The sequence below is a fragment of the Platalea leucorodia genome (genome assembly GCF_965183815.1).
Source record: "Platalea leucorodia genome assembly, chromosome: 1".
NCBI classification, from domain to species: domain Eukaryota; kingdom Metazoa; phylum Chordata; class Aves; order Pelecaniformes; family Threskiornithidae; genus Platalea; species Platalea leucorodia.
The window spans coordinates 118,325,696-118,339,997 of NC_138823.1; the positions used below are offsets into that span (position 1 = coordinate 118,325,696).

General features: G+C 46.6%; 1 protein-coding gene across 1 annotated transcript; it reads right to left on the reverse strand.

Annotated features, from left to right (window-relative positions):
• Positions 1-642: 642 nt before the first annotated feature.
• On the reverse strand, positions 643-12,746 carry CX3CR1 (C-X3-C motif chemokine receptor 1). Its single transcript, XM_082321477.1, has 3 exons — positions 12,647-12,746; positions 11,330-11,403; positions 643-2,066 (listed from the first exon to the last, which is right to left on the reverse strand). The coding sequence occupies exon 3, from the start codon at positions 2,050-2,052 to the stop codon at positions 976-978; it is 1,077 nt and encodes a 358-aa protein (XP_082177603.1). The 5' UTR covers positions 2,053-2,066; positions 11,330-11,403; positions 12,647-12,746; the 3' UTR covers positions 643-975.
• Positions 12,747-14,302: the final 1,556 nt, after the last annotated feature.

The following is a 14,302-nucleotide window of genomic DNA, read 5'->3' on the forward strand; positions in this document are numbered from 1 at the left end:
ATTGGAACAGACTGCCCAGGGAAGTGGTGCAATCACAGTCCCTGGAATTGTTCAAAAAACGTGTGGATGTGGTACTTAGGGACGTGGTTTAGAGGTGAACCAGGCAGTTAGGTTAACGGTTGGACTCGATGATCTTAAGGATCTTTTCCAACCTTAATGATTCTATGATTCTATAATTCTACGATTCTATGAAAGCACAGGAAAAACATTTGTTGCGTCAGTAACCTCAAAATGGCTTCCACATGAACGTATAGCATCAAGAATATACCCCTTTACTAACAGTCAGCTAACATTCATTAAAGAGATGTCTCTTCCCTTAAAAAATGAATTTAGGTCTATGTACATTTGTAAATCGTAGCCTTGACATATTGTACTGCTTTTGGTTTTAAAATCTTTATTGTTTTAGACTGTTTAATGCTTAACAGGAGGCATGTCTGTAATTCAGTGCAGTCTCTTCATTTGGGTAATGGCAATCTCTCAGTGATGACTAGACCTGCAGAAAACGTATTTATCATCATAGAATCATAGAATACCAGGTTGGAAGGGACCTCAAGGATCATCTGGTCCAACCTTTCTAGACAAGAGCACAGTCTAGACGAGATGGCCCAGCACCCTGTCCCGCTGAGTCTTAAAAGTGTTCAGTGTAGCGGAGTCAACCACTTCCCTGGGGAGATTATTCCAATGGTTGACTGTTCTCATTGTGAAAAATTTACCTCTCGTGTCCAATCGGAATCTCCCTGGGAGTAACCTGTACCCATTACCCCTTGTCCTCACCACATGACTCCTTGTGAAAAGGGAGTCTCCATCTTCTTTGTAGCTCCCCTTTAAGTACTGGTACACGGTGATGAGATCACCTCTAAGCCTCCTTTTCTCAAGGCTGAACAAACCCAGCTCTCTCAGCCTATCCTCATATGGCAGGCCTCCCAGACCTTTGATCATCATGTCCCAGTGCAAACATTTACATACATTTCTTCTTCACAGAGCCTTTTGGAGGAAGACAGAGCCATCCTGGTCACTGGTGTTCAGGGTTATGTTGCTGTTCACGGCGCTTTCTGCATAGCTAGCTAAATAGGTGACCTGGTAGCGACTGCAGGGGCCACAGAAACACAGGAATGGACAGTACTTTAAGCAGACATGATAGAGGTATTTCCTGAATCTTTCCGCAGCAAAGGCATAGATGAGAGGATTGAGACAACAGTGACTGAATGCAATGGTTTCGGTCAGGTGCATTGCGTAGTCCAATGATTTAATTTGGTTGCAACTTGTGAATAACTCATAGTGCTTTAAAGTCTCTAGAAAAATCAGTACATTGTAGGGGGACCAAAATAGAACAAACACGACCACGACAACCAAGATCAGTTTTATGGCTCGTGTTTTTTTCTGATTTTTGCAGGACAGCAGGGTTTTGATGATCCCACAGTAGCAACAGCATATGATACAGACTGGGATGAAAAAGCCAATGGTGTTCAGCTCCACATTGCAGAACACCAGCCAGATGTTCTCCAGCTCCTGGGGGAAGACAGAAATGCAGTCGTTTTCTACCAGCTGGGAGAACACAAAATGAGGCACTGAAACTAAAATCGCTATTGCCCATACTCCACAGGTTATAAGAGAGCCATGTTTCACTGTTCTGGATTTCAGAGAATATGTTGCCCGGACAATGGCCAGGTATCTGTCGATACTGATAACAGTGATAAAGAACATGCCCCCAAAGAAACCGATGTAATACAGTGAGGAAACAGCTGTGCATGGAATAGTCCCGAGGGTCCATCCACGCACTGTGTTGGAGGCCCAGAAGGGGAGGGAGATCACAAAGAGAAGGTCTGAGATAGCCAAGTTCAGGAGATAGATGTCAGTGATGCTTTTTTTACTGCCTTCTTTCACAATGGCAAAAACCACCATTAGGTTCCCTGTGAGGCCAACAGCAAACACTGCAATGTAAAATATTGGCAGAAATATTTTTCCGAATTCTTGGATGTCAGTCTTATTGCAGGAAAAAGCATGTTCATCGTAAGCGTATTCAGCTGTCGTTTCTGTGAATGCTTCCGTCATGCTGAATTTTCTGGCTGAAGGCAAGATGAAAAGGGAAAAGAGAATAATGTTAGAGATCCAGTATCTGCTATGGTAAAATACTGAAAGACCTCACCAACACACACACTTTGGGATTTTGTCACTATTTGGGTTAGTGAGAGTTGTATTACTGTGGAGGTGATGGTAGTTACTAACAAAAGCCCAGACTCTGCTGTTCCTTGTACTTCACTGAAAATTAGCTCTTTAGGGTAAGAAAAAATAAATGAGAATTTCAAGGGCGGTCGAATAAGCCCCTGCTTATCGAAAGAGCAGCAAAAGCCGCAGCAAACCGACATCGACTAACCGAGCTCTGCAAGTGGTGCGTCGCAGTGTGAGAAATGCAGGCGCTCTCCCCGTCTGCTGGGCAGCGCTCAGCAGGAAACCATACCTCACTTGTAGCTGTTGATCAGCATGCAGTGCCTCTCAACACCACCAAGAGCCCAGTCCCGCCCCAGATGTTAACCCCAGAGTGGAAGTGTGGTAAGACGCCCAGTTTAGCCAGGTCTGAGCCGATGCTTGCTGACATCAAAGGAGCAAAGTTTGCACTGGGACATCCCTTGGGAGCAAGCATATCTTTGATGAGTTTTTTTAAAAAATCATCCTATGAGCAAAAGAACAGAAACTATACTGACCCTTTTCCTCAAGCACCAAAGCATCTCATGACTGCTCCCGCCTTGGCTGCGAGGTAGTCGGGGTGGAGCCAGGGCTTGTTAGCTTGGAGGCTGCACCCAAAGAGAGTATGGGGTGCAGGTGTGTGACCTCTGGGCTCACTGGTCTGCACATCCCATAACTCGGGGCACCCGTCAGTTCCTCGGTGCTCCCTCAGGATGTGGTGTTCAAGTCTCCGCAAAGATTTCTGTTTGCAGGGAACCAAAAATCTTAGAGGGGTGCAGATGTTACTGCATTTGGTCTGCTCCCTGGTTGGGGTAAAGGCCTTTTAAGTATCTGTTACTTGCTCTCACTGTAGGAAATGAAGGAAATTGAGTGCGATAACTGTGCAGAAGCCCAGGGAGATGACAACATGGCCAAACCAGCCTGTTAAAGCTGAGACTGAAAGGAAAGGTCAGTGATAACAAAACTGCAACTAATAGCTACCCCTTGGTCACAGTGTCCCAATCTTCCTACAGGAATGCCCGTTAGCTGTAAAGGGACTCAGTTCAGTGACCATAAGCTGTCTCTACTATAGATGTTTACATCTCCTGTTAGTGGGAGTTGTAGTCAATACAGGCAATGAAGAGCAGTGCACCTGCTCCAATACAGGTCAGGCCAAATCTGCGTTACGACAAGACAGACTGCTTTCCAGACTCTGCTGACTGCATTGATAAAACTCCTTTTGACTATAAGGAGAGCATGGGCACGTTACTCAGTGGTATACATCGATGGTGTGTAACTACGGCCACTCCTGACACTTAGAACGAAGTGGTTGGAATCCCAGCCTACATGTCCACGTTTCACTGATAGCAATAGTTTCTATAGCCTCTGTTTAAAATAAACCTTGCAAGACTAAGCATGAAATAAAGATGTCCTGAGGTGTGAGACAGTCCTTGCCTAAGGAGTTTCATGTGATGTAGTGGTAACTACAACAAACTCCCCAATGGGTGGCTGTTGTGACCATGTTGACATTTTCTCCTAATGGCTCATTACTAGAGTGCCGTTTGTGGTGTGGGCCGTGAAGTTCTGGCCTCTTATTTTGTAGTCATTTCTCAAAGAGGGTTTTTTGTGCCAGTTAGAAATGCAGGCTCTCCATTTTAAAATATCTTTTTATTCTGAAAGTTCAAAGCCTAGCTGTCCCCAAAACATTTAAATGAGAAGCGCCCACAGTCATTAGAAAACAATCTTTGTGGTTTTGCACGGGAAAAGTGAGCTAGGTGAAGGGCTGTCTCAGCGCTGGTAGTTTCGGGGCATGGGCACGGCGCAGGGAAGGCTGTTTGCAGCAGGCAGGCACGCCCATGGGCTGAGCAGCTCTTGCAGTGCCTTTCCACTTGAACTAGGAGCTGAGTCTGCCTGCAGAGTCTGTCCAGCCCCTTGCTTGCAGCCCAGTTTAATTCTCCAGCTTCTGGAGGTGTGGTATCTGACACCAGCAGAATTAAAGGGGATGAATAGGAAATGCCTAGATGCTGGGGCAGAAGCAATTGCAAACATGATGCTGATTTTCTACTGGTGAGATAGATAACTAATCAGAGTTGCCTACAGAGATATGTGACAGGTTCCTCATCTCTTCATGTGTCTGTCCAGTCATTACTTTATCTCTCTACCTGGTTGAGGGATACAGAAATGAGCAGGAGACATCATACATAATCCCAATAGCCCATCATTTTCTGCCTTCCCATCCTGACATTTTCTTTCTCCTCTTCTGAGACTAAATGTATGTAGCATGTGCCTTTAAAATGAAAGGAAGTGTCGGGGTACACCAAGTCTCTTGTGCTGAATATGAGTTGCTACACCAGCTCACCCAGCTCCTTGCCAGTGAGCTGTTACTGCACCCATCTGCACAGCGCCAGAGCCTCCGTCTTACTCTGCGAGCTGATGTGCTCCACAGCTGGTTCTTCACAGATGCACAGGTGTGCGGTAGCTGGGGGCTACCAAAATGATTGGGGCTGGAGCACCTAGTGTATGAGAAGATGCTGAGAACGGGGTTTGATCAGCCTCAACAAGAGACATCTCAAGGGGGATCTGGTGAGAAGGTGTAAAGGTGAAGCAGACAACTTTCCTCAGAGGAATAAGAGCCAATGGCCATGGGAAATTGTTACTCACTATATGGAAAAAAAAAATTCACCGTGTGATCAAACACCAGGAGAGGGCTTCAGGGAGGTTGTGGAATCTCCATCCCTAGAGATACTTGAAACTCAGACAGCCCTGCTCTGAGCGTGGGTTTGGACAAGAGACCTCCAGAAATCCCATCCTAACTTTGTGACTCTGTGACAAAGCCGGACAGAGGCCATGATGTCTCTGCAAAGTGCTGCTGCTTCTGTGCCATGTAAGGTCCTGTTTCAGACATGCCTTTCCTGGTATGACAAGCAGAAGTCCCATCATGCACAGAGGAAAAAACTGATTGATGCCTGCTTGTATGCCGTTAGCGTCTTTGCTAACTGTGCAGGCATCCAGAGAGGGCTACTGGGTGGTCTTGCCTAGACTGTGTCTGCTGTGTGAAATCCCTGATCTGGAGAGAGGGAGCGCACACTGGTTTACTCTCCTCTCTGAGATCCTCTAGCTGTGCTGGTCTTTCCCATGCTCACTCCCTTAATTCATGTCTAGAAAGGCAGCTTGTTCCTCTAGAGAGTTTCCATATGTGTCCGTACAAGCCGCTGCGCTCTGTTGGGCACAGGGAGGCTTTCACATGTGCAAGGAAATGCAGCTTCCACCACGGGGTAGCCCTCAGGTCTGGCAGACTTGTGCACAGGCTGCTCCCACTGGCATTGCCTGGAGAGAAAGGTGGGTGTGGGAATGGCCACCTTCTTCACAGGAGAACATTTACATGGAGGTGCAGGATGAACTCCTGGCCTCATTGAAGTAAAGAGGAACATCACTTGGCTGGGATTTTTCCTGAAGTACCTTTTCGGTCAGGTAATCTCCTCTAGCTCACTGATGGGGATAATTTGTTTCTACAGTAGCAAATTATTTCCTTTATTGCTGGATGGGTGGTTGCAAAGCCCGTGGTACCTATGCCAACAGGAAGGGTGAGATGCTGCATAGCACATCCAGGGGCAAGCGAGAACTGCACTTAGCAAAATGACTTTAGCATCCAAAACTGCTGGCGCAGTCTGTGGCTTGTTCACTCTCTAGGTCCTGGATTTTGTATATCACCGGCCACACACTCATAGCATCCCACCACCACTCATCCTGCATACGCAATGCCATCCGTTTTTTTTTAATATTTAGCTCCTCTGATACCACTTTGCTCAGTTTAAGCTGATGTTACTCAACAGATGGGCTGCAAAATCCAAAACCCAGCCCATGCCAGATAGGCATAATATGATGAAATTTTACTGCACCCTAAAGTGAGGAAACTTAGCTCTGCCCACCCTCCATCCTGCCCTGCCAGGTATTCTCCATCAGCCTCGCGAAGGCCACCGCAGCACATGCTATGGCCTTCTCACTGTCAGCTTCAACCCAATTTTCTCTCTTGCGCTTACGATAAATGTTCACCTAAGGGACAAAGTGAACTGAAGAGTGCAGAGGACACCAAAGAAGGACTGCAGGGCTGCGAGGTCCCTCCACCAGCCGTTTTCCCTTGCTGAATACAGGAAATATCAGATTCGTTTCTGCTTCTCGTGGAACTGTTCAACGACTTTGCTCTCTCTCCAGATTTCCCCAGCAGTTTTACACCCTATGCCCCACAAACACTTCTGCTTTTAATCACATTTATAGCTAACTCAAAGACAACAGTCTGCAGGACCAAACCCCCTGTTTCTCAACCCAGCTATTCCCAACAACCATGTGTGCTATATGTAGCACGTATAGGGAAGTGAAATTAGAAGAAATGCACAAACTCCTCTAAGCAACAGAAGTTGCATTTCAACCTTCAAACAGTACTGGAATCAGACTGGGTGACACAAGAGCCAAATCCTGTTTATGCATCTGATCTTTCCAGTTATCACCCCTGCCGCTTCAGCCAAGTGCCACATTACTGCCAAGAAGAGGGGTCTGTGAGCACTCCGCCTCTCCATGATGCCTCTGCCATCACCGAATGAAAAGAAGATAAAAACAAACCCCAAACCCAGACCTCTGCCAGAGGGCCACACCTCAGATTTGCACAATACACTGATAAAAGTATTTAAGCCTCAGAAAGATTTTCACACCTTAGTCAGCATTTCTGGGTTAGGCTGACTTAACGCGCTTTTCTCATGCCAGCAAAAAGCATGCAAGCAAAGCATGTTGTCAGCACATGCTGAATGGGACGGAGCTGCACGCCGATGATTCATCTGGCCCAGGGAAGCTGTAGGCTTTGTGGGAACCCCTGTGAAACCCTACAGGCATGTATACCTCAGATCTGAGCTGTCACCACCCTTCCCAAATATTAACTGCTTTTGTGCATTTGCGACTATACCCATCTGCTTCTTGCTGGCTGGTGATTGTCGGCAAGACTGTAGGGATGTCCTCGGGTACCTCCAAATGAAATGTCATAGCTGCCGGTGGCACTTCTAACACACAGAAAAAAGAGATTTAAGGGAAATAACCAGAACTGGGTGGAAACTAGCAGGAGAGATGCGAGACTTAATAGCACTCTGGTGAAACTCTTAATCAGCCTGGCACCAAGCAGCTGCCACACAATCACCAGACCGCCGCGGACACCTCTAACCACGGTTTGGGTGATACACAAAACAAAACTCAGACTTACAGGCAATACACTAACCAGAGATGGGGCCCAGTTTCTAGTCCTACACCCAGCTGGTACCTGTAATTCACTTAGCTTATCTTTCAGAGCAAGGGTGGCTCCGTTCTTAGGGGACAGTCTCTGGAGTTGCTTGGGATCATGTTAGATAGCTGGGGCCAAAAGCAGGCCCAGCCCAGGAGATACAGTTACTTAAAATCTTAAATCTCAGTCTTTTATTCAGTCCTGAAGTGGGAAGACGTCCCCCCCCTTCCACTTCTACAGGTGCTGGAAGCAGCTGACACAAAGCCGACCTTCGAAAGCGGGAAGCAAGGTGAAACAGCTAGTGTAACCTGACCTTTAACCTGGGCAACATCAATTTAAACAGTAAAGGGGGAGAGTGTAGCTAATGCCAGTCTGCATGGCTTTAGAGAAGAGAAGCTTTAGTTTGGACCTCTGATGAGATTGCAAGGTTGATAAAGGGTACTGTGCGGGAGAGCCGGAGCTTTGACTTGCACTGCCTGCTTGTTTGATTGACACATCTCTCCAGCCCAAAGCAACACAAGCCCAACAAAGCATTACAATGGGATTTGGGCTGGCTAGCTGTCAAATCTCAAAAGCCAGCCATTCGTGGAGGAAAAGCCTCACTGGACTAGGAATATTGCTTGTAAAAGGTCTGCGGGAAGAATGAGTTGAAAGCCAAAAACTCTTCAGTATTTTCATTATTGGTCTGAAAGCAGATTGGGAATCAGAGCTGGCAGGGGCAATTGATAAAAGAGTTAGAGAACTGGACAGTGATTCAGCCAGATCTGAGTAATCTGGGGCTTCTGGGATGATTCACGGTGGCTCTAATATAGCCAAAGTGAACGCCTGGGAGTTAAACGACACAGACCACGTCTCGAGAGCGGGGGCGCATCTGCTAGGAAACCTGGCTGCTGATACGGGCACACTCTAAAACCGAGCTCCCAGCCACATGTTGCAGTAAGAAAAGCTGATGCAACCCGTGGGTGTTTAAAGAAAGAGATGCTAAATGGGAAGGAACAAAAAAGGGAAGACTTTACCATTGCAGAGCTTGATACTGGGGCTGCAGGCATACTTTGATAACACTTGATTTCACTTTTGCTCATGTTAATAATTGTGCTAATTTAGTGGGATTAGCCATACCATAAACTGATGCATTGAAATTCAAACCAGAAATGTGCAAGCTAGAAATCAGATACACATTTTAGTGGTGAAAGGCTAATGACTGGAACAGACTTCAAGTAGGAAAAGGATATTTTTGCATGTCTGAGGGTCTCCACATCAAGAGAAGATACCAGTCTGGGCAACAGGTTTAGGCCAGACAGAGTGGAGAAGCTCAGCAGCGGGGTACTGGGTAAAACCCTACAGCCCCTGATAGGCAGGGAGGCAGAGCAAAGGGGCTATTGGGGCACACTCATCTTAACAACCATGACTCTGTTTTGGTAATAAATGACTGAAAAGGCCAAACTGTCCTCTCCCCAGGTACTTCACCAGCACTAGCTAGCCCAAATCCCGGGATGGGACCCCCTGGAGGGAAGTGGGGTCCTGTGAAGAGCACGGAGCAGCTGCTGGGGTTGGGTCAGAGGGGAGGCTATATGATGGCTGTGGAAAGAAAGCAGCACAGTTTGGGGACGGGGATGTTGTTATCAAACAGCAAGTCTGTACTGACTCTGTTAAACCCTGCGTGGTTTCTCTACTTCTAACCAGTGCTTCTATCATTCTTCCATCGCTTCTGTGTGGGTGTGGTGCAACCCCAGATGCACCCTTGCTCCCTGTTGCCCCAGTCCTTCCCTGATGACTTTAAGGTGAGGAAATTCCTTTATTCGGTGTTTCTTCTTTCTTCTGTGATTTATTCTCAGATCAGCTGGACCATTCCTGTGGCCTGGCAGAGTTCTGCAAGCTTAATAATTGCTTATTGATTTGAGTGATTAATTTATGGAGGCTCCCCCCAAGACTTTGAGGATAAATTTTTTAAAAGCAAGTAGTGATCAGGGCTGCTTCATCATTGGGTTTTCCAACTCAAGGTGGAGTTCAAGGTGCAGAAGCACGATGCTGAGGCTTTCAAAAAATTACGGCATTTAAGGTGTCCTAAATAAAGCACCCAGAAATGGAAGCTGATCAAACCACTGCTGATTAAGATAAATACAAGCCCGTATATTGCAGAGGCCTGTGGTCCCTTTACAAAGGCATTTAGGTCAAAGTGATGAAAAAAAATGCCCCTTCCCTGAACCAGTTCTACAGTTTTTACACCACCATCACAAACTAAACTAGAAGCAGACACCACTAGCTGGAGATGAGCAACATGTAAATCTACAAACTTAAACCAATAGTTTTGGGTAAAAAAATACATTTGAAAAGATCAGGCTTGGAGCATGGAGGGCAGGAGGGGGACAGTACAGAGTCCAAAATCCTCAGGATCTCTCTCACCTTCACCTAAGGCTTTATAGCATTGGAAAGGGCTTCCTCAAAGATGCCCCATGCTAACCTGGAGATAACTGCAGGGCAGCAAGTAACCAGGGCACAAGTTTCAGCTTAACCCATCACAACAAAATTGGGTGTACTCTGATTTATAAAGAAAACACAAAAACACTGTCTCTGCTGGTGGTGAGGGCTTCACCACCCATGCTTCAGAGCAACCACAGAGGTATTGGTTTGAACAAGATCTTGCTCTTGCTCCGTCAGTGCATGGTCCAGCTCACTGGGCCAGTGGCCTCACTCAAGCTGGTTGTGCTACCATCACAGCAAAGTGGGCACAGGGGACTGAACCCCAATGCTGTGGGCGAATCCTGCCCCCAGCAACATCCCTCCACTTGCTGGTTTTGTCACCCTGCCAGGAATACTTGCTGCGAGCTGGCCAGGAGGGACAGCAGCACCGCAGTGGTGTGTGGTTTGCTGCAGCCACAGCAAACCCTGCCAAATCCATGGCAGCTCACTCCTGCGGTTGCTGGTGTCATTTGTAGCAAAAGCTGTAAGCTGAAGTTTTCAATGATTTCAGCTCCTTCCCTCAACTCCAGGGAGGACAAAGCCCCTCTGAGGCTGACAGGGTGGTCATGCAGGAGACGCGGTGCCTGCACACTGGGGGTCCCACCTGCTCCTTAATGGAGCAGGGAATAGGCTCAGGTTTCAGGTCATGACCAAGGCTCTTGAGCAAGTGAAGTTGCAGATAGTCACATCGAGGCATTTTCCTGGTGTGCCATCGTTGATTCAAATAATTCTTCTGAATGGGAGCTAAGCACTGGGGGGCTTCTGAAAAATCCCACAAGGCATGGGTCTGAACGTCTGGCGGTCTAAGTACCTTTAGAAATCTGGCCCTAAGCAGGTCAGAGCCTTAAATATCTGTTTCAGAAACGACTTATGCATTTAGGAATTATGACCTGACAATATGATTCAGACTCCTGTGTCTCCCCTGGATCTTAAAATCGAGGTTCAAAAATCGCTGAAATGGTTCTGTAATTTTCAGCCGTGACTCTCAGTGTCATGATTTTGTGGTCTTGATCCTATGACCAGATCCAAGGGTCCTCTGCAGAGCCTCTCTAACCTGAGATGGTTACCAGTCAGTGTCCTGCCCCTAGGGACTGGGCAGGGGATGGGAAATTAGGTAAACGGTGTGAGAAAGATGTTGAAGAGCAGTATTTATTTTTGTCCTTGCAGAGGCTGGGGAGCACTTTAACTCAGCTGCCGGGGGACAGTGGCAGAGCTGGGGAGGGACCGGGCGCCCTCCCAAGAGCTCCCCGTGGGGCCCTGGGTGTTTGGGGTTGTCATCTGACTGGATGGTGATTGCCAGGATCAGGATTTTCTTGGAAAATTTGTTTCACAGGTATTTCCTCCAGTCTGTTATTTCCCCTATTTGCCCTTTCTGCTTGCGCAGTTGCTTGTGACACTTTTTGCATATGCAGAGCTGAGCATTTTGCCAGTGTTTTCTCTTACCTGCTCTTCCTCAGTATTTCTTTTTCCCAGGCCTTCCCTTCTTAAGTGGCATTCAAGTTTCTTTTTTTTATTATCTGTTGAAGGGACAGTGAAAACAGATGATTGTTTGTAGCTATGGGCACTGTTTGTATTTGTTTACCATGCGCTCTGTCCTCTCGCCACCTTTATCATGTTGCCTATTTACTTTCTGCCCCCCTTTTTGTTATTAATAAGCTCACTTTTCCTCAGCATCCTTCAGAAATCTGAGAAGGCTCGCTAGAAATGGGAGATCACTTAAATCATCTTCACCATTGGTTTCGAGAGCAGCGCACATTACCCCGTCTTGACTGTGTCCAGGTGAGATTTAACTTCTGGAGTTGCCAGCCCCTTTCTGTGAAGATCACATTTACTTTGTGACTTACTCTCAATTTACTATGTGTTCTCCTTTGTCAAACTTTAGCCTTGTCCTCTCCCTTTTGGATTTTTTCTGCACTGCCCAAACCCTCGTAATTCATTGAAGTTGCTGTCTTTTATCCTGTCACTGCCTCTGGCTGCGCTGCCTCCACGCAGGGTTTGCCCCAACAGACCAGATTTTGGGAACCACTGTTTCTGGATCTACATTTATATCACAAATACTGAATGGGCTACCGCCACTGTGTTACCCAAATGTCTCATCCAAACCAGCAGACGTCTTCGTGTGACATCTTTCCTATGGAAAGCTGAGTCACAAAGAAATTAAGTAATGATGTGGTCATACAGAAAGTTGGGGTTTTAAGTTTTTTGAATTTCTGCCATTCTCTTGCTAGTCTGTCCACATCAGACACTTTCTATCATCTCTACCAGATTTTCTGTATTGGGTTGTCTTTCAGTGTCAGTGATGTTTGGGATGTTGGTTCACCAACCAAAACTAAAAGCAAGCAATGCTGCTGAGTTGTGAAATCCCTGCAGACATCTAACAAACAAAAAACATCTAATGAAATAGAAGGGCTATGTCTTCTTGGTCTGTCCTTCTGGGCTAATGCTGCACACTAGCAATCTATCAGCATTTTGCTTTGACCTTGAGAACTTCTAGCCAGGGTAAATATTTCTTTTACCACGAGATGCCACAAATAATTAGTCACCGAGTAAAATTTCTCTGCCCTCGCCCACTTTGATTAATAAAAGCATTCCCCTTTCTACTTTCACAATTTGTAAACAATACCCACATCATCTTTACCCAAATTAAATATCATTTAGATTCCAAGCACTAAGCAGCAAAGAGTTTCCTTAAGTTCATGAGACACCATATCTTGTCATCTTGCTCTATCAAATTACAGGTAAAATATAATTGTCTCTTACCTTAATTCATAGCTGCATTGAAAACCAGCGTTTTCTCTAAGCTGAGCCTGTTTGGGTTTAAATGTATATTTCCTCTTCTTTAGTGCCTACCCTATGAAATGTGAACTTTGGCAGTGCAGCTTCCTGGAATGAGCTTTGGGGCTGAGCTGAGAAGTATTAACGTGCTCTGCTGTGGCTCTGCTGGCGTCTTGTGAAATTGTGAAGCAGGACTTGTGAAGCAGGATGCGGCCACTCAGAGGGGCAGAAGGGCTAAGGAGGACAGGACTTGCACAAGAAACAGAAATGCCTGAGGAGCTTTATACTCACCATGTAAAAGCTCTCACCCCTTGGTTCCCCCTATCCTATGCAGGGGGAGATCTTTTTGACTCAGATACAATGGTACAGTGTATAGAAATAGACGTCTGGTATGATAGCAGGGGACTTGAGCAGTGGGGATGCGGGATGCAGTACAGAGGAGTACAGGTATGGGATGGTAAAAGACGGGGCACAGGCTGGCACTGGGGACCCCCACAGCTATACACAACTCACTGATGGTCAGATAAAAAATGCAGGTCTGGAGCTGGCAAAACTGGGTCTAGCAGTAACAGACAGAACAAAAATAGTATCTAACATACATAAGGGGCACCGTACATAGTAAACTAGATGTAACATGAGGTTGCAGACCGGTGAAGACAGAAGAAGGTATAGAAGCATGTTAGAAAACATATAAAAATGACCCCAAGCACATCCTAGAGGGAGGCAGAAAAAACCATCAGCATGAACATGGCATTTGTCCCAGGGAAGGGCTGGAGCTGCTGACAGCTCGCTCTAACACCCCACCCCACCACCACCACCTGGGTGAAATCGCCGGCCTTAGGGCCCAGAGGAGCAGGGGAACGGTGAGCCTACCACCAGGAGAAGAGCTAGAAACTATGTGTATGCAAAACAATTTTAACTGCATTAGTATCCTTCCTTTTTCTGCGACCAGCAGAACGAGACTGATAATATTGGAGCCTTGAGATTGCCGCTACACTATCAATAAATTCTTGGCTTTACCTGGACATAGGTTGTGCCTCCTCTTTGCCCGTAAACAAGATTTTGAGTCTTGCATCTCTCTGCAGCCCAGGGCTTCCAGTGGACTGGAGGAGTCTGAGGGTTTAAAGCATTAGCATGTTCATTAATCAAGGAGTTTCTTGGCCCCTGGCCTGAGCATCATGCTCAGGGTTGCGTTATGGGTGCACCCATAACTGGGATGCTGCATAGCACATTTCCAGGCACCGCTGGGGCACGCAAAGCAGTTTATCTGCGGTGAAACCAGGCAGGAGGCTGTGCAGTGGGGTGTGTTATTATGGGGATCCAAGACACCGTGTCCGGTTGGGGGCTGTACCAATACCAAGGTCCTCCAGCACACACAGGAATACAGTCCTGGAAACACCTCCAGGTACTGTCCCTGCCTCAAATGCCAAGGGAGGTTAAAATGACTTCTCCCCAAAGGCAGAGTTGTGCCGCCTTCGTACAGGCTGAGCTGGATGGGGCTTTTGGGGTGGAGAGCATCTTTCAGGTTGTCTGAGCTGTTGCTCATTGATTGGTGTACCGAGTTGCCAGACAAATATTCTTGTGTAAGTTTAGTTCCGGTATTTCTGCCAATTACATATTTTTTCATAATGTTATGCTTTA

Excerpts from the sequence above, each read along its gene's own strand:
- CX3CR1 (XM_082321477.1), bottom strand. The coding sequence starts at position 2,052 with ATGACGGAAGCATTCACAGAAACGACAGCTGAATACGCTTACGATGAA.